Below are 25,781 nucleotides of genomic sequence, written 5' to 3' on the forward strand. Positions count from 1 at the left end.
CTGTTCACATTTTATTCTGTAAAAACTAAATTTTCACTGCTTTTATGACCTTTTTAGTGGGGAGAACATAGCTAGGATTTAATGATTTAACAAATCTTTTAAATTCTTTGTCCTCCACAATGCTAAATGGCTGGGAGTCCTCAATCACCATGCTAACCAGGTCTTCATCTATTTGAGATTGTTCTCCTGAGGAAAGACAATAAAGACAAAGCACAAACATAAATATCACACACGTAACTTATAACAGTTGTATGATATTGTTATATCATTTAGTAACATTACTGCATGCTATATTATCATTGCATTTGATGGCTCACCTGGTCTTGCTCCATAATCGGTGTTCCCCTTATTCTCATGCAAAGCTCTGTAGTGCCTAAGCATGGATGAGGTGTTGTTGTTATATCCCAGCTCCCTGGCACATCGCAAACACTTCACCTTGTACAAAAGTAAAGACAGCTTAACATAAATTGTATTGCACCATCAGTATTATGAAAATACATCTTCTGTAGAAATTTACATACCTTGTTGGGAGGAATAAGATCAAAATGTTCCCACACAGGGGAGGACATCCTCCTCTTCTTAGCTGGCTCCATTCTCTCCTGACTTTCTCTCCTCACTCTCATAAACCTCCAAACTGTCTCCAAACTCTCACTAACCGCAACTCTCCATCAAACACCCACATTTTTGAATGAAGTCTGAGGGGTTTATATCTCTGTCATAGCTCGCGGCAAAGTTCGAACCACTTCATGAACCAGTCACGTGGTACAGCCGGGCAGCGAGGCTTCGGACGTCATCATTTTCAGCTCCTCCCATAAATGAAGCAAGCCTCGATACGCGCATCGCGGAAACGCCCCCTCAATTACTCGACACAAGCTTTGAAGCCTCGATACAGAACGTCACATCACTAGTGTGTGCCCTTGATAGCGCATTATTTGCTGATGTGTTTACTGCGCCTGACGACTCGTTAAACTAAGGTAAATACCACGTCGGCACAATTAAAAGGCACGCACTTTAACATCTTGGAGTTTTATACAACATCACTCTGTAGCTTCTGTTGTTAAGTCGTTGGCTAGGCTAGCTGTTAGCATACGCACTGTGTAAGAGGCTTGTTGCTCGCTAGTTGGCGATGCTACATATCTGTGTTACTGTCTAGATCGTTTCTGAACACTCAAGTACGCAAGTCCGCACTTCGCAAGTTGACTGAGGATTCCGGACCTCCCTGAGAACCGGATTACAATCATTCTATAATTTGAACGACTTGATGACAACACAGTTTAGCTCAGCTAAGCTTCACTGAACCAGGCTGAATAACAACAACACACATTCATCAAGAATCTAATTTGGAGTAACATCATACTATATCACTGTCATCAGGTGGGGACAATAAAAAGCTAACGTAGCCCACGTTTTACCTGATGGGAACAATGTTGCTGTTGGGGTGTTGCTGCTGCTCCTGCTGCTGATAGTCATGGAGAACAGGGCTGTGTTGATCTGGGACTGTAGACATTAAAAAGTCCATAGGAGAGATGGTAGCTGATTAAACAAAATTAATCCATAATAAAATAATAATAGAAAAATATAGAATAGAATAGAATAATCCTTTAATTGTCCCACAAGGGGAAATTTGGTTGTAACAGCAAATTTTCTGTGCTTCTGTGTTCTCTCTGTGCTGGCAGAAAGCTTATTAAATATTTAAACTGTAGAGATACAATATTGTTGCTACTGTAAAATCCACATTTTGTCATATTTGATATAAATCTAATATAATCATTTTGTTGCGATTTGGCGATGTATAAACAACATTAATTTGAACTTTGCCCTTCAGCGAGTCTGAGTGAGACTCCTTCTTTGTGTATCTGTGGAAGTCCATATATACAGGGTGTAGCATCCCCTGGGTAAAGGCGGTTGTATGCAGGGCGGTTAGTGGCTTTTCCCCTTTCAATTTCTTTTAGGCAACTGATAACTGTCTTTTTGTAGCTGCTTCTGGGGTTTCACCTTGAAGCTTCAATAGTATTGTTGTCACTGAGTGTAGTAATGTTTATTTGCTCTGCTTCTTCTTGTCAGGGATAAAATACATATCAAGGAAACTCAGCTGTTTCATATAAAGTTTTCTCTTGTTCCCAAATATGAATATTTTTTAAGTATTTCTTCGAAATAAATATTCGTAAAAAAAATAATTTATTTATTTTTGTTTTTGTTTTTTTGTGTGCCTTTCCGAATATTGTATTCCAGTTCGGCTCCACCCCTCCTTCATAGGTATTGTTACTGATGAGTGTAGTAATGTTTATTTGCTCTGCTTCTTCTTGCCAGTGATAAAATACATATCTATACTTATTGTGTCCCAGCTGAGTAACAGGAGGAGAAGAGTCTGGTGGAGCAGCAGAGGAACAGTTTCAGCCATTTGGACTCATCTCAGCCACTACAGAGGAAACAATGACTTCAACACAAAAGGTGAGAAAAATATGACAGTTACACTGTTATTGAAACTGTGTGCACAGCTGGATGTTAACAGCAGCTTTATCTTTTCCATCCCGGGCGCCTCCATACATACAGAATGTAACCAAGGTGGTGTGCTGCTTGTGCAGATGTATAGTTTGAGCAAAGTACTTGTTGCCTCCCTAAGATGATGACCAGAGGGGCAACTGGTTTCCTGTTCAACAACGTGTGGTGCTGTGATAAAGAATAGAAAAAGTGACACACGTTGAGCTGATGTCAGTTTCACAACAGGAAGGTTTATTCTTCACAACAGCTTAGAACAGTTTCAGGTATCACCACACTAACTGCAAAGAAATGGCCTTATGTTTCAGTCCAGTGTACCATACATGGCCACAGTTCCCTGAGCTAGAGACTGTATAAATCTCTCAATACAACTTTGACAAAACATAAACAAAATGTTGCTTAAATCCATTGATAATATCAGATCCACGGTGTATCACAATAAACACATTTGTTTTACAAAGATAAACAAAACACAATAGTGTACTCTGTACTTCATTTTTAACTACATTTACAAACATCATAAAATTAACTCATTTTTAAACGTTTTAATTCTTGTTCAGCACTAAATTATTTATGTGAAATGTATTTCCACTGTACTGACAATGTAACTTCTGTTTTTTTAAATATATCTATTTTACTCTTTACAAGAAAATATTGTCTTTGACATAAAACAAACATATTCACTGTTCTTATACAACCTACAACTATATAGAGCGCAATGCTCCTTTAACAGCGTTCACTACTACTGTGCAGTCAGCATTGATCAAACAGTTTCCTTATAACACTCTATAAATGTCTTTGTATTAAACCACAAACTTGTTCTTGTAACCACAAGATCAACCAGAAGAATAAAACATAGTATAAACCCATTTATCAGAGTGCATAATACATTAAGAGTTCACAGTCCAGAAGTCTCTCACAGGTCAGATTAGCTTCCCCACACACACTCAGTACCCCACATTAGCCAAGTCCGCTAGCATTAGCATCACTTAGCCTGCAGCTTTAACCCACAATTCAGACACAACTCAGAACGAATCCATTTCTTTAGCGAGTTGCGCTCATTTCCCACATAAATAACATCCTCTGTTTGTAAGGTCTGCAGTATACATTCATTTAAATGCATTTACTAACCTGTGATAAAGAATAGAAAAAGGGTCACACATGATGAGCTGATGTCAGTTTCACAACAGGAAGGTTTATTCTTCCTCTGTGCCCCAAAACGCTACTCGATACCACTGCGCGTAATGCGCCCTCTAGCGGCTGGATGTAGGATAGCATTTTAATTGACCGGTACAAAAATACAATCACAACAAAAACCCTTGGGGGGGGGGCTGTTTTCCCCAGTTTGTCTGATACCAGATTTTACTAGAAAGCCATTTTCAACTCTCTACATACTCAAGCATGATTAACTTGCACGAGCACGTAGATGTTCACCATCTGGCTGAGTATGCTAGGCTATCACCAGCTTTTGCAGCTCCATCAAAAAGCATTTGGGTGCACTCTGGGGATGGTTCATTTGCTCGCAGATGAAAAAGGGTGCTTTTAAAACAGTGCTATTATTTTCTTTATGTTTACTGCTTCTATTAGCTCCGTCATTATTATCAAACTTATCAAACTTGGACAAATATATCACACACAGAACTTGCAAGAAAATACAAAGATCATATTTTATCAGCACACATTGGAAAAAAAATATCATCAGTTAAACTCACAATTTTTATGAAGTAAAAGATTTTTTCCCGTGATCAATATTTCTTCAATAATGTCATTTGCATTCCAACTCTCATTGTAGCACATCATTGTAATGTGATACTGTCACCAGAAGGTGGTGGTAATACACCTTCCCACAGTGCTTTTGTTTTCTTTGATTCCACTAATGGAGTCAGTTTCAGTTTGTTCCATGACTGCATTTCACTCACTGCCTCTGTTTGTATCTCTGTCACTGCAGGACCAACATGGAGTGAGAAGTCAGCGCTCTCAGGAGGCCGACAAACCTCACAGAAGAAAGGGATGGAAAAAATGCAGCTGTGATGAGTGTGGGAAGGATTTTACCCAGGCTGGAAACTTAAAAACACACAAACTTACCCACAGTGGGGTTAAACCATACAGCTGTGACTTGTGTGGAAAATCTTTTACCCGGGCTGAACACCTGAAAAGACACCAGCTCATGCACAGTGGAATTAAACCTTACAGCTGTGACTTCTGTGGAAAGTCTTTCACTCAGCCGCTAAGCTTAAAAAACCACCAACTCATCCACAGTGGAGTTAAACTGTACACCTGTGATCAGTGTGGGAAGGATTTTACCCAGCCTGGACACTTAAAAACACACAAACTTACCCACAGTGGGGTTAAACCATACAGCTGTGATCAGTGTGAAAAGTCTTTTACCCATCCCGGACAATTAAAGAGACACCAACTCATCCATAGTGGAGTTAAACCATACAGCTGTGATCAGTGTGGAAAGTCCTTTAATCAGTCTGGACACTTAAAAACACACCAACTCATCCACAGTGGAGTTAAAGCGTACAGCTGTCAATTGTGTGGAAAGTGTTTTAGCGAGCCTGGAAGCTTAAAAAGACACCATCTTTCCCACACTCAAGTTAAACCGTACCGTTGTGACTTGTGTGGAAAGTCTTTTATTCAGCGTGGACAATTAAAAACCCATCAGTTCATCCACATTGGAGTTAAATCGTACAATTGTGACTTGTGTGGAAAGTCTTTTTTTGAGCCTAGACACTTAAAAAGGCACCAGGTCATCCACAGTAGAGTTAAAGCATACAGCTGTTATCAGTGTGACAAGGCTTTTTCTTATCGTAGCAAGTTAAAGAAGCATCAAATTATCCACTCTGGGATTAAGGCATATAGCTGTGACATTTGTGGTAAAACCTTTAGTTTTAAAAGTTACCTAAATAGACACCTACGCATTCACACTGGACATGATGTTTACTGCTGTGATCAGTGTGGCAAAACTTTTAAAACAGCCACACACTTAAAATACCACATGTTTAGCCACACTGAGGAGAGACCTTATAAATGTGACCTGTGTGATAAAACTTTTAAAGCTCCACGTTACCTGAGAGTCCACCAACAGATTCACACCAGAGAGAAACGCTACAAGTGCAGTTACTGTGAGGTATGTATTTATATTTTCTTATTTTGTGTTTTTATTTTAGCCTGACTGTTTGGAACAACTTTGCTCATTAAATTGTGTTGGCATGTTAGTAATTCTAATGGATGGAAAGGTAGTGCTGAGAGGTTCATCAGACTTTGGTTATTAGGGCCCGAGCACTGACAGTGCGAAGGCCCTATTGTATCTGCTCTGTTTATTATTATTATTATTATTATTATTATTATTATTATTTCGGCAAATGAATCGGCCTTTTGGGTGCCTAAACATGCTCAAAAACTCATGAAATTTTGCACACGCGTCAGGTCTGGTGAAAATTTACGTATTTTAATGTCCTCAGACATGGCCAGGGAAAATTGGCTCAGTAGCACCACCTAGAAAAATCTAAAACGCGAGCCCCCGGTGTGGGTATGACCTACATGTATGAAAATTGGAACACATATCTATCGTTAGCAGACGCACAAAAAAGTCTATTATGGCCATGTCCTAAACCCAACAGGAAGTCCGCCATTTTGGATTGAAGGTGACATTTTGGCTCTGATTTTACCGTTTCCATGCCTTGTACTTTAACGAACTCCTCCTTGGGATTTGGTCGTATAAGCTTCATCTTTGGTCAGTGTCAACTACACACCTGGGCCATGTTAAATTGCGGAGCTTTTGAGTTTTCACAATACCGTGAGTCCGTGGCGCCACGGCGAATTTCGATGACTCGCCATGAAAATCTTATTGCCTCTCATTCTGTCATACATTGTCTGATCTGGACCAAAGAGCACACATATGATAAGGCTCCACCCCTGAACATATTTCACCTGCCATATTTGACATCAAGGACAGCGCCACCTAGTGGGAACAGGAAATGTCATGTTTTACACTTTGGGGTACAGTATTGTGATGGGTGACATCTGCAGCCTCAAATTTCTCCAGGAAAGCCTTAAGGAGTTGGTCTTGGGTTACAGTGAAAACTGTGACTTTTCGCGAAAGGGTGTGACCCCAGCAGCATGGCGAACTTTCATGTCTCGCCATGAAGAAACAAATTAGTATAACTCAATGAAATCCAAGCTGATCAGAACCAGACTTTACAGGTATGATGTCAGACCCGCCCTGAACAGATTGATGTGCCCATTGTCGGGAATACGCAGAGCGCCACCTAGTGGCAACAGGAAATGTCATGTCTTTCACTTTGTTGTACTGATTTTCACAGGTTCATCGTGGACACCTCAAAAGTGGTGAATATTAACATGGGTCCCTCATGATGCTTCAGTGCGAAAATTGTGACTTTAAACTGAACGGCACACCCTGGTGGCAGCGCAGTTCACCATGAAAGATGAAGTGGCTTTTGAGGGGCTTGGAAAGTTTATATAGGCTTTAAATTTGGCCCACACCTCCAATGTGATGAACGCTTTGTTGTTATGTAACCATTTTCCTTGAATAGCGCAAAATGGCTCCACAGCGCCCCCTACAAAATTTCAAAACCACAGCCCCTGCTCTGTGTTTTATCTATGAGTCTGAAACCTGGTAAGCTTATAGGAGATATCAAGATGTACAAAAAAGTCTCTTGGAGCAATATCCCAAATCCAACAGGAAGTCAGCCATTTTAAAATGAATGTGTAATTTTGGCGACATTTTCCCCTCTTTTCAGGCACCGTACTTTGACGAACTCCTCCAAGGGATTTCATCAGATTGATGCGATCTCCAGTGTGTGGAATCTAAAGACCTTTGTGATGTTAAATTGCGAAGCTTTTTCCATTCAGGGAAACGGGGTGGTCATGGCGGCACGTGGTTTCAGTCACTCGCCAAAAAGCAGTAATCTGCTGTCACTCAAAAACACAATGTTCAATCTCTCCCAAAGGTCATAGGCGTGATGAGACTCGAGCTCGGAAATGTTTGTTATGCCATTTGTCATTAATGGTTAGAGCGCCACCTAGTGGGACGACTAACTAATCATGATTGAACGAGGTGAAATGTTAGCTGGTGGTTAAATGCATGAATTCCATCAATGTGACATCAGATCGGACGTGCTGGTTTCAGGTGTTGGGCGTGGCTCGACGCGCCGGGGGTGCGAGGGCCCTCATAACGCTGCTTGCAGCTTTAATTATTTTTGTGTTTCATGATCAGAAAAAAACAACTCAATAACTGCTTTTCTAGTCACAATACTCTTATTGTAATTGTAGCCCAGTAAGCTGAATGTTGCAAGATAAACAGTAAAATGTAATTGGACTTTGGCAGAGCTGCTCTTTATATCAGGCGACGTTCAGGATAAAAATGTTGAAGGAATTCCCTGACTTACACTGTCTCTGTGTCTTTGTTTAGAAGCAGAGTGACACAGATGGATCCACTTCTCAACCTTGTCGTCACTGTGGTGGTGGGAAAATGTTTCGCTGTGAACTTTGTGGAAAAACTTTCAATCATCAAGAGTGCCTAACAAGACATCAACGTAGACACACTGGAGACAAAATGAACTACTGCAAAGAATGTGGGAAAGGCTTCCCCATTCCAAGTACATTAAAAAAACATGAACTCATTCACAGTGGGGTTAAAGACCACCTCTGTGACCAATGTGGGTCATCCTTTACTAGTGCAGGTCAGCTTAAAGGGCATATACGAAGCCACACAGGAGAGAAACCATACAAGTGCGGACACTGTGACAAAAGCTTCTCACATTCAAATAGTCGTAACCTTCATGAACGTACACACATTAGAGGGAACTTCAGCTGTGACCAGTGTGACAAGAACTTCAGGAATGTCACTTCATACTCTGAACACAAACGATCCCACGCTGTAAATAAATCGTTTCACTGTTACCAATGTGCAAAAACATTCACTTCTGCTCTTTGCAAACATCAGTGTGAGCATGCAGAACTGAAATCCCCGGATCACAATGAATCTGCAGAGACAGAAAGATCCTCTCCTGGTTTCAGGGTCAGACTTAAAAACCTTGAGATCAGGCTCCACAGAGTTCAGACGGAATCTTCTGTAAAGAGTATCAGCTGATGTCACACTTGGATCTGATGAGCTAGCTCTGATTTCTGGGCCTACAGTGAATAATCCCGAATGTTAAATTTAACTGCTGCAAGTATAGATATGTAGATCAAGATTTTTTTTCTGAAATGAATTTCGATGCTCTAAAAATGTTTTAATTTTTTAGGTTTTTTTTAAAAAAATCTTTTCCCCTTTAGGACACAGTAGTGTTTAGTAGTAGTAGTAGTAGTTGTATTATTAATGTATATTTACTAACTGTCTTTTATATCCAACTGATATTACAAAACTTGTTTAAAAAGCAGATGGAAAAGCATCTTGAGAAAATTGGGGTAAAGCAGCAAAGAACTGTTAGAAGTTGAAGTCTGCAGTTGACTCTTTTGTTGTTCTTCAGTGAGACCAGCCATAGCCCAGTCTTCTGGAGTTTTCTTAAATGATGTTTATTCTTTAGTTCTTTGGTTTAATCTAATGGACCATAATCGATGTCTCTATTTGTAAGGAGGATGTAAATCTGATAATTTCAAATCCTCTTTCTTAGACTGTGAGACAGAAGTGAACACACAGACCAACTTTGGCTTTTTAAGTGTGTTCAGTAAACGTTTTCAGAGCTGGTTACAAGTACACAGCATCACCAAGAGTGCACTCAGCAGTGTTATGAGTATATTCAAGTGTGTATTTAGGCCTGTTGGTGTCTATGCGAGTTTAGTGATCTCTTTTATTTATGGGGCGATCGTGGCTCAAAGAGTTGGCAGTTCGTTTGTAACCGGAAGGTTGCCGGTTCGAGCCCCGGCTCGGACAGGCTCGGTTGTTGTGTCCTTGGGTTGTGTCCACTTCAAGACACTTCACCTGGTGATGGCGCGATATGGCAGCCTTGCTTCTGTCAGTCTCCCCCAGGGCAGCTGTGGCTACAACTGTAGCTGCCTCCACCAGTGTGTGAATGTGAGAGTGAATGAATAGTGGAATTGTAAAGCGCTTTGAGGGCCCTGAAAAGCGCTATATAAATGCAATCCATTATTATTAGTAAGTGATTCTCACTAGATCCATGTTGTCCAAAGGAATGATGTCCAAATGATATGGGAAACACCTCTTTTTATTTGAATGTGGTGGAAAATCTGTTTCATCTGATTTAACTTCTAACATCATCTAGTGTGTTGAGATTAAAAAAAAACAACAACAAAAAACCCCAGTGCAGATAACTGTCAGATGTTTTCATGGTCATCAGGCACTTTGTCTGTCTTTGTTATGCCTAGTGACTGTGAGAAGAAAACTCCCCACCATTACAACAGACAAAGATTGTATCCACATGGAGATAAAAGAGGCGATATTTTCCCTTTTTGGTATCAATGCTGTGTGAAAACTCGCTGCTGTGTTGGTCAATATGCAAATATCTATTTTAATAAATCTCACTTTCAGTCTTGGTTTCAACACTGTTTTTTTCCCCCACAATAATGGATGAAGGGCCAGAGACAGACACACACAGCAGGCTCAGTGCTCCATGGCCAGGCATATTATATTAACCATAGTATCATATTATACACCATTAAAGTGTGTGCAGATCACAGTTGTCTTGTTCTCACTGTCTCAGTCTTGCCGTCTCGGATCAGCATAGTGGTCAGGAGATTTGGAGTCAACAGTATCCATGACACACAACGTAACGTTCGATAATGTGTCAAGCACAAAACGGCTCTAAGAGCCGTGCTTAGAGAGTGCTTTGTAGTGAATTAGAAGAGTCGACTCCCATTGAGCGAGAGCTGGCTCCTCACTTAATTTCCTTTCGCTAGGATAACATCATTATGTGAAAAACAGAGAGGGTGAGAGACGCGACAGTCAAGTGGAGCGTGCGTCTGTCCTCTCAGTAAGTGAGTGAGACAGTAGACAGCGGTGAGGAGGGCTGTGCGAGTGCATCGCAAAAACACATAAATATGCCTGACACTCGTAAACAAAGCAGCATCTGGCTGCAGTTTAAACACTTTTTTGTCTCGGTCTTGATCTCATCCTGACTTTGTCTTGGTGTCGATACCCTCTGGTCTTGGTATTGTCTTGGTCTTGGTTTAGGCGGTCTTGACTACAAGTCTAATATATGCACAGTGAAGCTGGAGGATGAAAGCTATTTTTGTTGTTGTTGTAAACGAACCAAACTTCAGTCAGGAGAACAACTGAGATAATCCACCCACAATACAAGGTTAGTCATTAATATACTGCTGCAGGGGCTGGGCTGTAGTTAATGGTAAGGTTTTAAAATGTGAGCTTGAAAATGATTAGCGGTATAAAAAACAAGAGAGGCAGACGGTGATCACAGACTGTTTTAGGGGCTTGTTCAGATTAAATAGAACAAGATACAAAGCATTAAAACATGATAAACCACAAAAGCAGAGTAGTTTTGGAAGCAGGGTTCATATGTCATCACTTAAACATTGGATGTCCCACCTTCTGTGAATGTTTTACTGCAGTTCAGTTGTTATTATGATCACTTGTCACATCTTGTTTATGACAGTTAAAATAAATAACATTCATATAAGATATACAATTGTCTTGTGTGAACTGTATATGGTGTTAAATAGGCCTATACTACTGTACTTTAATATCGGTAATAAGGCGGGTACTGGTGTGTGTGTGTATATATATATATATATATATATATATATATACCACTGGTTTAATGAGAGCATAAAATGGGCCATACACAGAACGTATACTCAGTAAGTAAGAAATTAAAACAAGCAAGTTGTAAATGTAATGTTTAAATGTTTAGGTAGAGGTGATTGTGGAGAAGATGGGAAGGCAGACATCGATCAGCACTAATGTTCATATTTATACAAATCCATCAAAGAGTCAATGAAATCAGAGAGTCATTTATTGTAGCTTAGGGCAGAGAAAAAGCTCAGTGATAGTTATTCTCTGTAAGGAGAAGGGATCTCATTCAGAATACAGAACAGACATTTAAACAGAGATAGAACATGATGTTCTCCTGGATACTGGCTCATTAACTCTGGAAGAGACGGCTTAAACAGGTCAACAGCGAGGGGGGGGGAGATGGTTTAAAGAAAGTGTACTTTATTGATCCCCGTGGGGAAATCTCTCTCTGAATTTTAACCCATTCACTCAGTGAAGCAGTGGGCAGCCATTGGGCACCCGGGGGGCAGTGTGTAGGGATGGTACCTTGCTCAGGGGTACCTCAGGGTGGGGCCACCACTCTACCTACTGAGCTATCCCTGCCCGCAAGGAGGGTTTTTTTCAGGATTCAAAACAATGCAGGATAAATTGGAAGAGAGGAGACTCTCACATGATGACGCACCGGATTAAAGAGAACAGTTTAAAACAGAAAAGGTCAGAAATCTGAAAATGAGTAAAAACCTCACATAGATCAAACTTCAATCACATTAGTTTCTCCACACCAGTTGGTGGCGATAATGCACCTGTTCATTGTTTGTAAACTGCATGTAAAGAGGAACAGGAAGAGGCGGCGAAGGAGAAGAAGAGCTGCAGCTGGATCACAAACCGAGTTTCTCTCATCTAAAGGTAAGCACCGAGCTAACTTTACTGTGAGTTCAGTTCATGTTGAGTTTAGCTCCTGAATGAGGTCTTCTGCTGCTCTCCTCGGTGTCTGTTCACAGTTTATTGTGAACACGTTGAGAGAAGAGTGAGAGAGTGTTTGGAGAAAAACACCAACTAATCATTAGCTCAGCATGCTGCAGCTATTTGGTGCACCAAACGGGCTGGGCCTGATTTTGATGCTACCGCTGCTGTTTATGACAGGCGGGCACACACGGGCGTGTACACGGTCATTGTTGCGTTTGTTGTGGGTTGTACAGACTAACATAGAAGATCCGTTCACTGAATCCCGGCCTAACAGAGGCTGATGGGTAAGAGACACTGACTCATACCAGCAGAGAGAGAGAGAGAATCCGCCTCTGCTTCCAACGAGAGCAGGCTCGTCTGTTGTTTTCTGTGTTCCGCTACTTTCTACAGACCGAGTGTTTTCTACAAGTCAGCTCATCCTCCCTCTGTTAGCCACTGATCATATGCGACAATGATTTCAGGTGTTTCTGTGAGTTTTTATGTCTAATATCTTTACTTCTATCTGTAAATAGACTTTAATGAACAGGGCTTCTATATAAAATGTAGTTATTACACCTACATTGTAATCAATCCAGTCCTTTTGGTCATTGAAGTATGTTTATAGAGCTGTGATGCTGTATTTTTGCTGCCCTCCTCTTCAGATTATCCGAGATTTTTCATGTCAGCGAGACTTCTTACAGATACATAAAGGATGTATAACACTGACTGGTTGCTTCTTCTTGTAATAGGAATTTTCTGTCTGGCTTAGTCACAACAGGTCTGTTTGACATATTGGTGACAGATTTATAACAGTTTAAGTTCCTGCAGTCGTTTTTGGCAAATCCTGGAAATCCCATTTTTGCCAAACAGACTAAAGTAAAAGTTCATCTGCATGTTTTCAAGTAACATCTGTAGCTTTTCTGTAGATTCATGGAGCAGCTGCAAAGATCACTTTTCTTCACATTCCAGTTTTTGATCAGGAGCTTTGATTAACACCCCCTCCTGGTTTTTCTGACCAAAGATTTTCATGGTGATTACAGGAAGAAGCGATGCTGCTGCTTTGGGCACCATTGGAGTCACTTGAGGCATATCACATATCACCTGTGAATGTCATGCAGCTGCTCTTTAATGCATAATGGCAGCAGAATGGACAGCAGGTTTAGCAAATCATTCTATCATAGCTGTGCATTATTGTGGATGTACAATTATGTTTGCAAAGGAGTTCACAGCTAAAAGGGCGTCAGTGTGAGTGGAAATGGCTGTCTGTCTCTGTGTTAGCCCTGCGACAGGCTGGGGAGCTGTCCAGGGTGTACCACGTCTCTCGCCCCATCGTAGCTGGGATAGGACACCCCTGTGACAGAAGATAATTGTATTTATTAGTGAAATAATAAATGATAAACCAACATCTTTATAGGTTCTGCTTTGTGTTTAATGTCTCTCTCGCTGAGCGTACTGGGAGTAAGCCTGAGAGAGGGAGGCTCTGTTCAGTCACGTCAGCTCAATGAAGGTCACTCTTACTCTGCTCCTGTTTCTCATCTTTGCAGCTGAGCGTGCTTTGAATCTGGATGCTGGTGCTGGCTGTGAAAGGACTCCCTGTCCAAGGCTTTAGACTGGTTTGGTGTCTGATTCATTCAAAAACGTGTCTATCGGTTTATGATGGTGTCTTGAACATGATTCACTCAAAATTGTCTGATAAAAAATGAAATATTTCACAGTACTGGGCACCTGTCAAGTTTCTCCTGAAGTTACCTGATATCACAACTCTCAGGTGTCACACGAATTCCACTCTGTGTTGTCTGATGAACATGTGGGACACTCTGAGCTTTCAGTGGAGTCTAACAAAGATCTGTTTTGTGTCCCAGCTGATCAGCAGGAGGAGAAGAGTCTGATGGAGCAGCAGAGGAACATTTTCAGCTGTTTGGACCCAGCTCAGCCACTACAGAGGAAATGATGAGCTCAACAGTGATGGTGAGGAAAATATTACAGTTACTGTAACTGTGTCCACTTCATCAGCTGCTGGGTTAATAAAGAAAGCAGTCAGCAGCAGCTTTAGCCTATTTTTGTCCTGTGCTCCTTCAGAATCTACATTCACACTAAGAAATCACTGAAGACAAGATTTAAAAAAAACTGAAAGTATCACATTTGCATATGCATATCTGCATACTGAAACAAAATTCATATCGAAACCACATTTTTTTAAGTACAATAAATAATTTTTCCAACGAACGGGACAGCTTTCTTCTACAGCCGTCTTTGTTCTTCTCTGTCTTATCTTCTGTTCTAAAGATAAAATAAGATAAGTCTTTGCTGTCACTAGGGCTGCCACGATTAGTCGACTAGTCACGATTACGTCGACTATCAAAATCATCGACGACTGATTTAATAGTCGACGCGTCGTTTGAAGCTTTGTAAGATCACAAAAGACGCAGGAATAAGTAGTAGGATTTAAGAGTGTAATAACGGACTGAAACAGAAGATGGCAGCACTGCATGTACAAGGATGCCCGCTGCCGTTAAACCCCGAAGAAGTAGCTCTGTCCCAGAATTCATAGTTTACAACAATGGCAGCAGCTAGTTAGTTTTAATATTACTCTTATTATTCTTTCTGGGTCACAAAATAAATGTTTAACATATTTTCAGGCGAGAATGTAGCTGTGTAAACCTCAAATATCTGCTCAGTTTATCAAGACACCACATATTTTCAAAAGTGCTCTGACGTTTTCGGAGATGTCTGTTACCCACCAGCTCGATAGCGAGCCGGGGGCTAGGCTCACTAGAGCCAGTGAGAACACCGGACTCCCGGCAAATCGTTTTCAAACCCACCGCCGTCACTTAGATAACTATTGTTATTGTTTGGCTTTTTTCAGTATTTTATTTGTTCCTGAGTAAATCGGTTTGGCTGAGATTAAAGTTATAGTTTTTACACGGCTGAATAAACGTCAAGCAGACAGCTGATTATCAGAAGTGTGAGATGCTCGAGAATTTACTCCGGTGTCCTGTTATATTTTAGATAGCAAGGAGTTTATTAAACTTCACCGAAACAATCTGCAAATTTCATTAAAATTCAATAAACTATCATCTTGTCTTTATTTTTAGTTAGCACATACCTTAAACACTTAAAGCTGTAAGCTAATGATAGTTATATAAGAGCAGATGCTGCTGGTGCAATAAGCTGTACGTTTTACGTCCAATGGATGCACGATCTGATTAGTCGACTATCAAAATAATCGTTTGTGGCAGCCCTAGCTGCCACTGTTACCAGAAGAATGAAACACAGTTTGGCATCTCTTCATTGCCATATTGCTACAGTTGTAGCCACAGCTGCCCTGGGGCAGACTGACAGAAGCGAGGCTGCCATATCGCGCCATCGGCCCCTCTGGCCATCACCAGTAGGTGGTAGGTGAAGTGTCTTGCCCAAGGACACAACGACCGAGACTGTCCGAGCCGGGGCTTGAACCGGCAACCTTCCAGTTACAAGACAAACACCCAGCTCTTTGAGACACGATCGCCCTTTGTGTTGTGCCGTGCGATCCGTTTCGCCAGACGTTGTTTGGTTTCCCTGATGTATAAATCCTGTCAATCCTCCTGGCACTTAACAGCGTACACCAAGGGTGTAGATTTGGTTTTAGCATTGGTGGGGACGGATGATTCAACCACCCAACCCTGCCATGTTTCTTGTTTTTTCCTTTTTGTCTTTGCTTGTGTCACCGTCATTATTGTCCGGCCGGAAACAGCGGGGGTGTCCAAATTCAGAGGCTGCGTCCACCTGAGGACCCGGCCTTCGCGGTCTAAGTGGGCCGGGTCCTCCGAAAGCCGGGTAGACCGGAAATGAGCGACTGTGACGATCTAGCCTTCAGAATTACGTCACAAGCTTTCTCGGTAGAGTGAAACTCAGCTGTCTTCTCCTTGCTATCTAAAATATAACCAGACGCTTTTTTCTGACCATCTCACACTTCCGTTTAATTAGTTTTCTGTTTGACATTTATTCAGCTGTGAGAAAACCCCGGAGGAACCCTCAGGAGGGATTATTTATTAGTTAAGTTATTAGTTTTATTTAATCTAATCTAATCTAATAAAACACCTAGCAGGTCTTTGAGGTCATCTGATCAGGGCTTACATGCTTTAAGAAATACTAAGATGAGGACTAAGGGTGACAGAGCTTTTGCCACTGGCCCCTAGTCTGTGGAACTCTCTCCCCCAAACATTAAGAACTGCGGACTCAGTAGCTGTTTTTAAAAAACAACTCAAAACTCACCTTTTTAAAACTACTTTTGGTTAATTTTTTGCCTGTTTTATTTTTTCTTTTTAAATCTTTTTATGACTTGTAATCTTATGTGCAGCACTTTGTGATTCTGTCTTGAAAGGTGCTATATAAATAAAAAATTATTTATTATTATTTATTTAATAATTTTAATCTCAGCCAAACCGATTTACTCACAAACAAATAAAACACTGAAAAATGCCAAACAATAACATGTTTGAGTTATTTAAGTGACTTATATATCATGTTTAACCTGAGTAGCGAAAGACCACGGGGGTTTGAAAACAATGTGCCGGGAGTTTGCTGTTCTCCCCTACTCAGATATTTAAAGTTTACACAGCTACACTCTCGCCTGAAAATATGTTAAAACTTTATTTTGCGACCCAGAAAGGGTAATAAGAGTAATATTAAAACTAAGTAGCTGCAGTAGTAGTAGTAGCCATTGTTGGAAACTGGAATTGGCTGAGGCAATCTGGGATATGGTTTTTCAATTTTATTGGCTCCGGGAGATTTTCGGGAGGGGCACTGAAATTCGGGATTCTCCCAGAACAATCGGGAGGGTTGGCATGTATGGCCTAGCATAGCCTGTAACGTTATTATGAAGGACACATTTTATGAGTGAACTTGACTTTAAGTGACTTACAGGTTTCTTTGAAAAATACTTTCTTATATCCAGCTTCTTCCTTTTTGCTGCCATCCTCCTCTCCTCCTTGCAGGTACTCGCAGCGCAGGCTTACCGCTGCTAAAACTAAACAGAGCGCCCTGAAAGGCACAGCCAATCACATTGGCCATATAGATTGGCCAGTAGAGAACGTAATTTAACTCTTTCTGCACCGCTGGGTGAATCAGACGTTGACAGATTGTTTCTTCTTCTTCTTTCTATCGGTTTTGTTTTTCTTTACTCGAAGAGATCAAATTATTGGTGGGTACAATTCAATAATCGCTGGATATTGGTGGGGACGTGTCCCTTCCGTCCATACCAAATCTACGCCTTTGGCGTACACTATGTTACTCTGTTTGTGTCGGGGGACCCGATCCTTGGGGTGGACCAGTTTTTGGCGCAGCGTGTTTTGGGATTTAAAAGCCACAGAGACCCGGTGTTTAGAAAAATTGTGTCTCAACTGCTCCGATACTCCTGACACATATGGGATCACTACAGGTTTTCGCTTGGGCAGTGGTTGTCCTTCTCTCCTGGATCGGCTAGAGCTTTCTTTAGGTGCCTTTCCTGCTTTGACAAAAGTCCAGCTGGGATAACCACATTTACTCAGAGCCTTCTTGATGTGCCGTTCTTCTGCCTCCCTGGCTGCTGTGTCTTTGGGGATGGTGTTCGCTTTGTGTTGTAGCGTCCTAATGACACCCAGTTTGTGCTCCAGTGGATGATGAGAGTCAAACCTTAAATACTGATCCGTATGTGTAGGTTTACGGTACACGTCAGCTTTTAGATGTCCCCCATTACTGATAGAAATCTCACAGTCTAAGAAGGCTAACCTGCCACTTTTCATATCCTCCCTGGTGAATTTGATGTGTCGGTCCACCGAGTTAATGTGATCCATGAAATGTAGTACGTCCTGAGATTTGATTTTCACCCAGGTGCATCCCACTTACATCCCAGTCACGGAAGCGTTGGAGGTAGTCCGTAAGAGATTACAGGATGACACCAACCTCAGCAACAGGACCACTCTCAGCATCGACCAAGTGTTTGCTTTTGGAACTGTGTCTTCATTCCACCTACTTCACATACAAGGGTCAGTTCTACAGGCAGAAACATGGGTGTGCCATGGGTTCCCCAGTTTCACCCATCGTGGCCAATTTGTACATGGAAGAAGTGGAAAAGAGGGCTTTGCTATCCTACCCTGGAATTACCACCAAGCCATTGGTTCAGATATGTGGATGACACCATAAAGACTGAGTCTTTGGCTCTCGGAGGAGGCGGACGCACTTTTTCTCCTCTCCTCTCCCTTATCTTCCTTGCTTAGCTCTTATGTCCTTGTCTAGTCTCATGTTTTTTGTATTATTTTCCCTGGAACACTCTCTCACAGTCTGTTTCTAAAACCTAAAAGAGAATTGATCAACTGGTCTCTGAATGCTATTGACACCCTTTTCTCAACGAGAAATCTGGGCTCAGGAGAGCCCGAGTGCGAGGGACTTTCCCTGCCGGATACACGATGGATGGGTGGCAGACATGGAGGATCGTGTGCCTGGCGGGACTGTCGATCAAGGACGCTGAAGATATCTACCTATTCGGAACCATGATAACAGGGTTCTTGCTGATCGGAGCTGGCTTGGCCCTGGCTTATCAGAGAATTAAGAGAGTGGAACCGGCTGTTCAAACCCCCCCGTGGCTGCCCGCTGGGATTGAAACGACGGGACGAGGCGCGACTTCTCAGAAAGGGCTCACTGAGTGCAGCATTGTTAAGAGCTTTGAGGCGCTTACGGCTGCAGTGAATACTCAGAATAAAACCTCTGAGCGTACATTGGATTACATCAAGGAAAAGTCCAGCACAACAACACCTCTGAGCGGAAGTTGGATTACATCTTGGAACAGCTGACTGCGGTCGTGAGGTCTCAGAATCTCAGGTCTCAGACCACGGAACTGAAGGTTAATAATATCATCGGGAAGCTCGCGGCTCTCCAACGGGAGATTGAGAGACCAGTGTCGGAGTGTTAAAGAACAGCTTTGAAATTCTCATGAGTTGTTGCAAAAGAAAAATTACCATCATAATGCGGCTATCCCTTCGGCGCCAGCTGTGGGCTCAAGGCTGAACAAACACTCCCTGATAACGACTGTTTAGTCTGTTCCTTCCCATTCCATGCAAGGCCACCTGGGTTGGCTGGAAGACTGTTTACTTAGCCTGGCAGGGCAAAGGACACTGTCTCAGCTGAACTATGGACACGCACACACATACATATACTGATACTGATAAGCACTCACTGACGCATCACCCTCCCTACCCCGGATCCAATGCCACCTCTAACGCTTACCTCCCCTCCGATGTGAACATCGGGTCAGTTGGAGGCGCAGTCGAAAGATTGCAGCGGTCCCAGATCAGCTGTACACACTGGAACTCTTTCGCATGTTGCTTGTCTGTGTTTATTGTGCTGTGGTGTGTTGATATCTGTGCATTCCTGTATTATCCTTTTGTGTTACACATTTCGATGTTTTTTTTTTTTCCTTGCTACCTAGCCTGACCTGTCTCCCCAATGTGATGTTTGTGTATTGTATGTACGGTCGGCAAGGTCTGTCATCTTGGTTGTGGGCAAAAGAACTGCAACTAACAAATAAAGGCTATCGCATCTCATCTCATCATCTCAACATGACAACATAATATTACCGTATTGTGTGTGTATAACCTCTTTAGGTTTTGTGGATATTATACATGGTTATGCTGAGGATATGTCGGCCAATTTCCACTGGAAATGCCTTTTGGTTTAACTGTCAGCAAGGAATTTGCATTTGCACTGTTAAATTTTATATAACTTTAATGCACATAAAAAAACAGCTGCTTGTTTGAGTGAAAATACATTGATGGGTTTTATTTCGCACTAATAATGTTGTATAGTTGTAAAGTATTTTGTCTAGTGTCAATTATATCGTAATCACTCATTTTCAAATGTATATCATGATAAATATTTTTGGTCACATCACCCTGCTCTATGTCCAGGGTATGAGGGGTCCATGATGATGATTCTGCCTGTAAGTCAGAAGGCTCTCGATGGTGCAGCGGTAGAACTTAATTAGCAGTATTTCGGGTATTTGGGCTTGACACAGCTTACTGAGGAAGTACAGCATTTGTTGTGCTTTTCCTACCTGGTGGGAAATGTTTGTGGACCAGGTAACGTATGTTAAGATGTGAACTCTGAGAAACTTAAAGCTTTCTAACCTTTCTACCTCCTCTCCATCAATGTAGAGCACAGGTGTTGAACTCCAGGCCTCGAGGGCCAGTGTCCTGCAGATTTTACATGTGTCCTTGATTCAACACAGGTAATTTTAAATGGCTAAATTACCTCCCAACATGTCTTGCAGTTCTACAGAAGCCTGGCAATTAACAAATCATTTAATTCAGGTGTGTTGACCCAGGGCAAGATCTAAAACCTGCAGGACACCGGCCCTCGAGGCCTGGAGTTCGTCACCCCTGATGTAGAGGGTAGAGTGCTCAGATCGCTTTCTTCATCTGAAGTCGATTTCCATCTCCTTGGTCTTGGTCTCGTCCACTGGAAGAGATGGTGGCTGACTTAAAGCAGGATGGTAATACAGACTGTAGCAGTGAGAGGTGGAAGATGGTGGTGAAAACCTCTGCTAGTTGGTCTGCACATGCTTTAAGCACTCTAATTGCTACACGGTCTGGACCATCTGCTTTCCTTGCGTTGACTCTGTGCAGTGTGGCTCTGACCTGATGCTGCTCCAGCTGGATAGGGGTGTCGTCCCTCTCTGAAACAGCAGGAAGGGTGATGGTGTCCCTGTTCTGTTGGTCAAAGTGGGCAAAGAACTGGTTTAGGGTGTCAGGAAATCACATGACAGGGTGGGGCTAGGAGTCACAATGAGCTCACTCGAAACCCTGGCTGATTGTGACCCACACCCGTTTTCACATCTTGGCTCATGTGATTAGGTAGAGGATCATCAGGGGGTCCTTTTGTCCCTCTTTAGGGGGATACTCCCACTGGGTTTAAATCTGGGACTCTCCACCAGTTGACCCTAGAACTGAAGAAGCTTCTCTGATGACAGGTGAAACATCTTCAGGCAACCTAAAGAAGTCCAGACGTTTTCCTTCCAAGCTCCTTAGACTACGATGACCTGGATGACTGAGAACCTTCACACACAATAAACATTAAATAAATGTAAACTATTAAAATATGGGTTATTTTAAAAACACATCCTACAAGGTGTTTGGTGACTGCCATGCTCCAATCTCATGTTTAAAACTAGTATTAATGGACGAAGTTTAAAGTTTATGTTTGACTGGATTTCACTCAATGTTTGTATCTCTGTCACTGCAGGACCAACATGGAGCGAGAAGTCAGCGATCTCAGGAGACCAACACACCTCACAGAAGAAAGAGAGAGAAAACATACAGCTGTGATGAGTGTGGGATGACTTTTACTCGGAAGTATTTTCTAGAAAGACATGAAGTCATCCACACGGGAGAGAGACCGTTCAGATGTGACTTGTGTGGGAATTCTTTTACCCAGCCTGGAAACTTAAAAGCACACAAAGTCATTCACAGTGGAGTTAAAGCGTACAGCTGTGATGAATGTGGAAAGGGTTTCACCCGGAAAGAAGGCTTGGTAAAGCATAAGCTCATCCACAGAGGAGTTAAACCTTACAGCTGTGATCAGTGTGGCAGAGCTTTTACTCAAAGTAGTAGCTTAAGGAAACATCAGGTTTCCCACTCTGGTATTAAGGCATACAGCTGTGACATCTGTGAAAAAACTTTCAGCCACATAGAAAATCGAAATAAACACCAGCGTATTCACACCGGACAGGATGTTTATTGCTGTGAACAGTGTGGCAAACTGTTTGTAAGATACAAGCAATTACAAATCCACAGGTTTACCCACACCGAGGAGAGACCTTATAAATGTGACCTGTGTGAGAAGACTTTTAAAGCACAGAGTTCTGTAAAAGTCCACCAACAGATTCACACCAGACAGAAACTCTACAAGTGCAGTTACTGTGAGGTATGTATTATAATGTTTTTCTTTTAATTTTAGCCTTTTTGGATCAACACTCCTCATTAAAGTGCATGTGAGCAATTAGTTCAATTTCAGTTATGACTTTTAACTTGAGTTTGTTATACTTTTGTAATGCCAAAGTTTATACTACAGTGCAGAAGTCTCATGTCTCCCCTTATTTCTTTATAGTTTGCTTCAAAGAAAACTTTCTTGTAGGTTGTTTTGTTTTTTGGTCTTGAGCAATAGCTCGCCAGCTTTCCGAAGGTCTGTAGTTTTCCTTTGGACACTGGCTGCTTTTACACTCCGTTTCAGTCTGGTCACTGTACCCTGACCATTTTCACTGGATTTTTTTTATTATTATCATCATTATTATTACTATTTAAGCTACATTACACTGACCTCCAGATTACTGAATCATCAGAAAGGCACCTAACTCAATGGATGAACCAGTGTCGTCTAGACATAACAGGCGTTTGGCAAAGAACCACATTTAAATTCTGTCTTCATACACTTTGTTACTACCAGCCTTAAAAAAAATCATTATTATTATTTATTTAGTTGTATCTGTGAAACATACCAACAGTATCACAGCATATCTCTGTGTGTTTTATATTTGAGCTGTGAATCTCTTCTTCCTCTCATGTCCTCTTTCTTACATTGTTCTCCATGTCACAGTAAAATGACCCCACAAAATAATTTTTCTTTGGTTACTGTACCTACAGCTCGCAGAGAAATTGTGTGACACACTCCACAGGAACAGTTTGTGTTTCAAATATATAAATAAATAAATAAATGTTACATTTGAAATTACCTGCCATTTTTTTTAAAGGACCCACTGTCTTTTAAAAACGCACCCAGGTTATTCTTGCGCCACTCAGTGAAGCACAAATGCAGCTTCACATCAGAACCATGCACACAGATCATGTGATGTCTTGGCTGTCTGTGTGACATCATCTAAAAAACAGTAAACAGCTCATAAAAACTGAAGTCAAATGACAGTGTTTTGCATTCAACTACCAATCATATTTAATTAACTGAACATACTTTAACTCCTGACGAGGACCTCTATAAAAGCAGAGTTTCACAGTTTGCTGATCTGGACATTCAGGTGTGTGTTCTGATCTTAGAGAAAGAACTGTTGCCAGTAAGGTCAGACTGTGCAAAGTGCTGCGAAACCGCATGTGGGATTAAAACAGATTTGGTTTCATGTGATTATCTTCTATTATTAAAACTTAAAGGGATTAAATAAAAAAATATAGACTCACCCCATGCACTTTCAGGGATTGTTTGAGGGTACAGTTTTGCATGACTTCATTTTTTTAAAGTAAAGGTATAAAAGGTATCTGGTACTTTGATGGGTTAACTTTTTTCAGATATAATAAAATGTAATTCTATGTTGGCAGAGATGCTCTTTATTTCAAGCCTGGTTCAGGATTAAAATGTTGAAGGAATTCCCTGACTTACACTGTCTTTGTGTCTTTGTTTAGAAGCAGAGCGGCACAGATGGATCCAGTTCTCAACCCTGTCATCACTGTGGTGGTGGGAAACCGTTTCGTTGTGACCTTTGTGGAAAAACTTTCAACTGGCAAACAAACCTAATGATGCACCATCGGCGACATACTGGACACAAATTGCATTATTGCGAAGAATGCGGGAAAGGCTTCCCCACACCAGATAAACTAAAACGCCATGAACTCATCCACAGTGGGGTTAAAGAGCACCTCTGTGACCAGTGTGGGTCATCCTTCACAACTGCAGATCAGCTTAAAGTGCATAAACGTGTCCACACAGGAGAGAAACCATACAAGTGCCGACACTGTAACAAAAGGTTTTCCCGGTCAGATAAACGTAACCGTCATGAACATACGCACGCCAACAAGAACTGCAGCAGGAATCCCAGTTTGTAGTCCAAACGTAGTCCACTCTGGAAATAAACTGTTGCACCAAAAAGTTGATTCTGTTCATCTAGATCAGGGGTGCCCAATCCCAGCCCTCGAGAGCTACCGTCCTGCAGCTTTTAGATGCATCCCTACTCCAACACAGCTGAATCAAATAGTTTGATTACCTCTTCAGCATGCCATCAAGTTTGGCAAAGGCCTGATAACAAGCCATTCATTTGATTCAGGTTTGTTGGAACAAGGATGCATCTAAAAGCTGCAGGACGGTAGCTCTCGAGGACTGGGATTGGGCACCCCTGATCTAGATGCAGCGTTTTCAGTAGGAGGCGTGTTTTATCACTCATCCATCATGTCCTCTTCAGTGTAGGATGACTGCAGGTTTCCCAAGCCTTAAAAAGGCAGTTGTGTAATGACTCGAATTGGCACCAGGACCTAACAGTAAGCTGTAGAAACAGTTTCATGATCATTAATATGCAAATTGTTATGACAGTTGTTCAGTCTGTAGCAGCTGACTGGTGAACTGGCATTTATTTGCATCATAGCTGGAGTGGTTAGCTGGTTCCACTTTGACTTGGGGACCACAACTTTGGCCTTAAACATAAACTTTGAATAAGGAGAGCTTCCTGTATTTTAGTGTATTTAGTGTTCTTGTTGGAGGTGTTCTTTGGAAGTTCATGTTTACCCTCTTAGTGTGCTTCACCTTACAACAGGGGTAGGGACCGCCAGGCCTCGAGGGCCGGTGTCCTGCAGGTTTTAGATCTCACCCTGGGTCACCACACCTGAATCAAATGATTAGGTTATTACCAGGCCTCTGGAGAACTTCAAGACATATTGAGGAGGTCATTAAGCCATTTCAATCAGCTGTGTTTGATCAAGGACACATCTAAAAACCTGCAGGACACCGGATCTCGAGCCCTGGAGTTCCCCACCCCTGCCTTACAAGCCTTCATCAGGGAGCAAACTTATGGCCACACCATCAGAATAAAGGTTTTTATAATTAAGATATTTTAAATGTCTGGTGTTACGATCCAATGTTGTCAGTGTTTTGTTTTATGCGTGACTCCTCCCACCAGAGGATGGCTGTGGGTTTTTTCCCCTTTCTCTTTTAGGAGTTGGACACCTGGGCGTGCCTGCTGAGTAGTTGGGTGGAGTCTCTTCCTGTCCTTTGATTGGATAATTGGCTAATCACCTCCAGTATTTAGCTACCAGATGACAGCCACCTGGCCCTCTCTACTAGCCTCCACCACCCAACAAATAGCATGACCTTTTGATTCGTTTTTTTGATAGAGTGTCTGTGCCCAGTGAGTTGCAAGTATAACTGTGTGTGTGTGTCTGGTATCTTAATTTTATAAATAGCTGTAAATAGATTTGTAAAGTAGCAATTGAGTATTTTGTTCACCTTGTATATATTGTGCACTGCAGCAGCCTAGTAGGCGTGAGAAGCCATTTTTGTTGATTAAGTTTTCTCCTGTTTTTCATGTAGAAAGTTAGGTAAGTGAATTGTCTTTTGTTTGGTTTTCATTTTGTGTAGGAAAGCGTAGGGACCATTAGGGAGTTTTGTTTGTTATTTTTGGCACTGCTCACTGCTGAAGCAAATAAATGGCTGCTTAGCATTTTAGAAGATACTATTGTTTGGGTTCTTGCTTTGGTGGAGTGGGCCAATTTCTTGTCGCGTTCAATACACGTCTAGACAAAGAACGTAACACTGGTTTGAGCTACTTTGGTTTCTACAACCTTGAATTCATCATGTCATTTTCAGTGTTGGTCAAGTTACTTGAAAAAAAGTCATCAGT

General features: G+C 41.7%; 2 protein-coding genes across 3 annotated transcripts; both read left to right on the plus strand.

Annotated features, from left to right (window-relative positions):
- Positions 1 to 388: 388 nt before the first annotated feature.
- Positions 389 to 10,021, plus strand: LOC146380826 (uncharacterized). The gene is made up of 4 exons (XM_084939863.1): positions 389 to 974; positions 2,346 to 2,451; positions 4,448 to 5,632; positions 7,937 to 10,021. Exons 2-4 carry the CDS (start codon positions 2,434 to 2,436, stop codon positions 8,615 to 8,617), a joined length of 1,884 nt encoding a protein of 627 aa, XP_084795989.1. The 5' UTR covers positions 389 to 974; positions 2,346 to 2,433; the 3' UTR covers positions 8,618 to 10,021.
- Positions 10,022 to 11,580: 1,559 nt separating this feature from the next.
- On the plus strand, positions 11,581 to 25,691 carry LOC146380827 (uncharacterized). 2 transcript variants are annotated; one of them, XM_084939883.1, is made up of 4 exons: positions 11,581 to 12,121; positions 14,023 to 14,128; positions 21,416 to 22,096; positions 23,578 to 25,691. In XM_084939883.1, exons 2-4 carry the CDS (start codon positions 14,108 to 14,110, stop codon positions 23,995 to 23,997), a joined length of 1,122 nt encoding a protein of 373 aa, XP_084796009.1. In that variant the 5' UTR covers positions 11,581 to 12,121; positions 14,023 to 14,107; the 3' UTR covers positions 23,998 to 25,691. The 2 variants fall into 2 exon arrangements, with proteins under 2 accessions (XP_084796009.1, XP_084796010.1); XM_084939884.1 differs by lacking the exon at positions 11,581 to 12,121 and adding an exon at positions 12,128 to 13,928.
- Positions 25,692 to 25,781: the final 90 nt, after the last annotated feature.

The sequence above is a fragment of the Perissodus microlepis genome, chromosome 9 (genome assembly GCF_051167445.1).
Source record: "Perissodus microlepis isolate ML-2025 ecotype Zambia chromosome 9, ASM5116744v1, whole genome shotgun sequence".
In the NCBI taxonomy this organism is placed as follows: Eukaryota; Metazoa; Chordata; class Actinopteri; order Cichliformes; family Cichlidae; genus Perissodus; species Perissodus microlepis.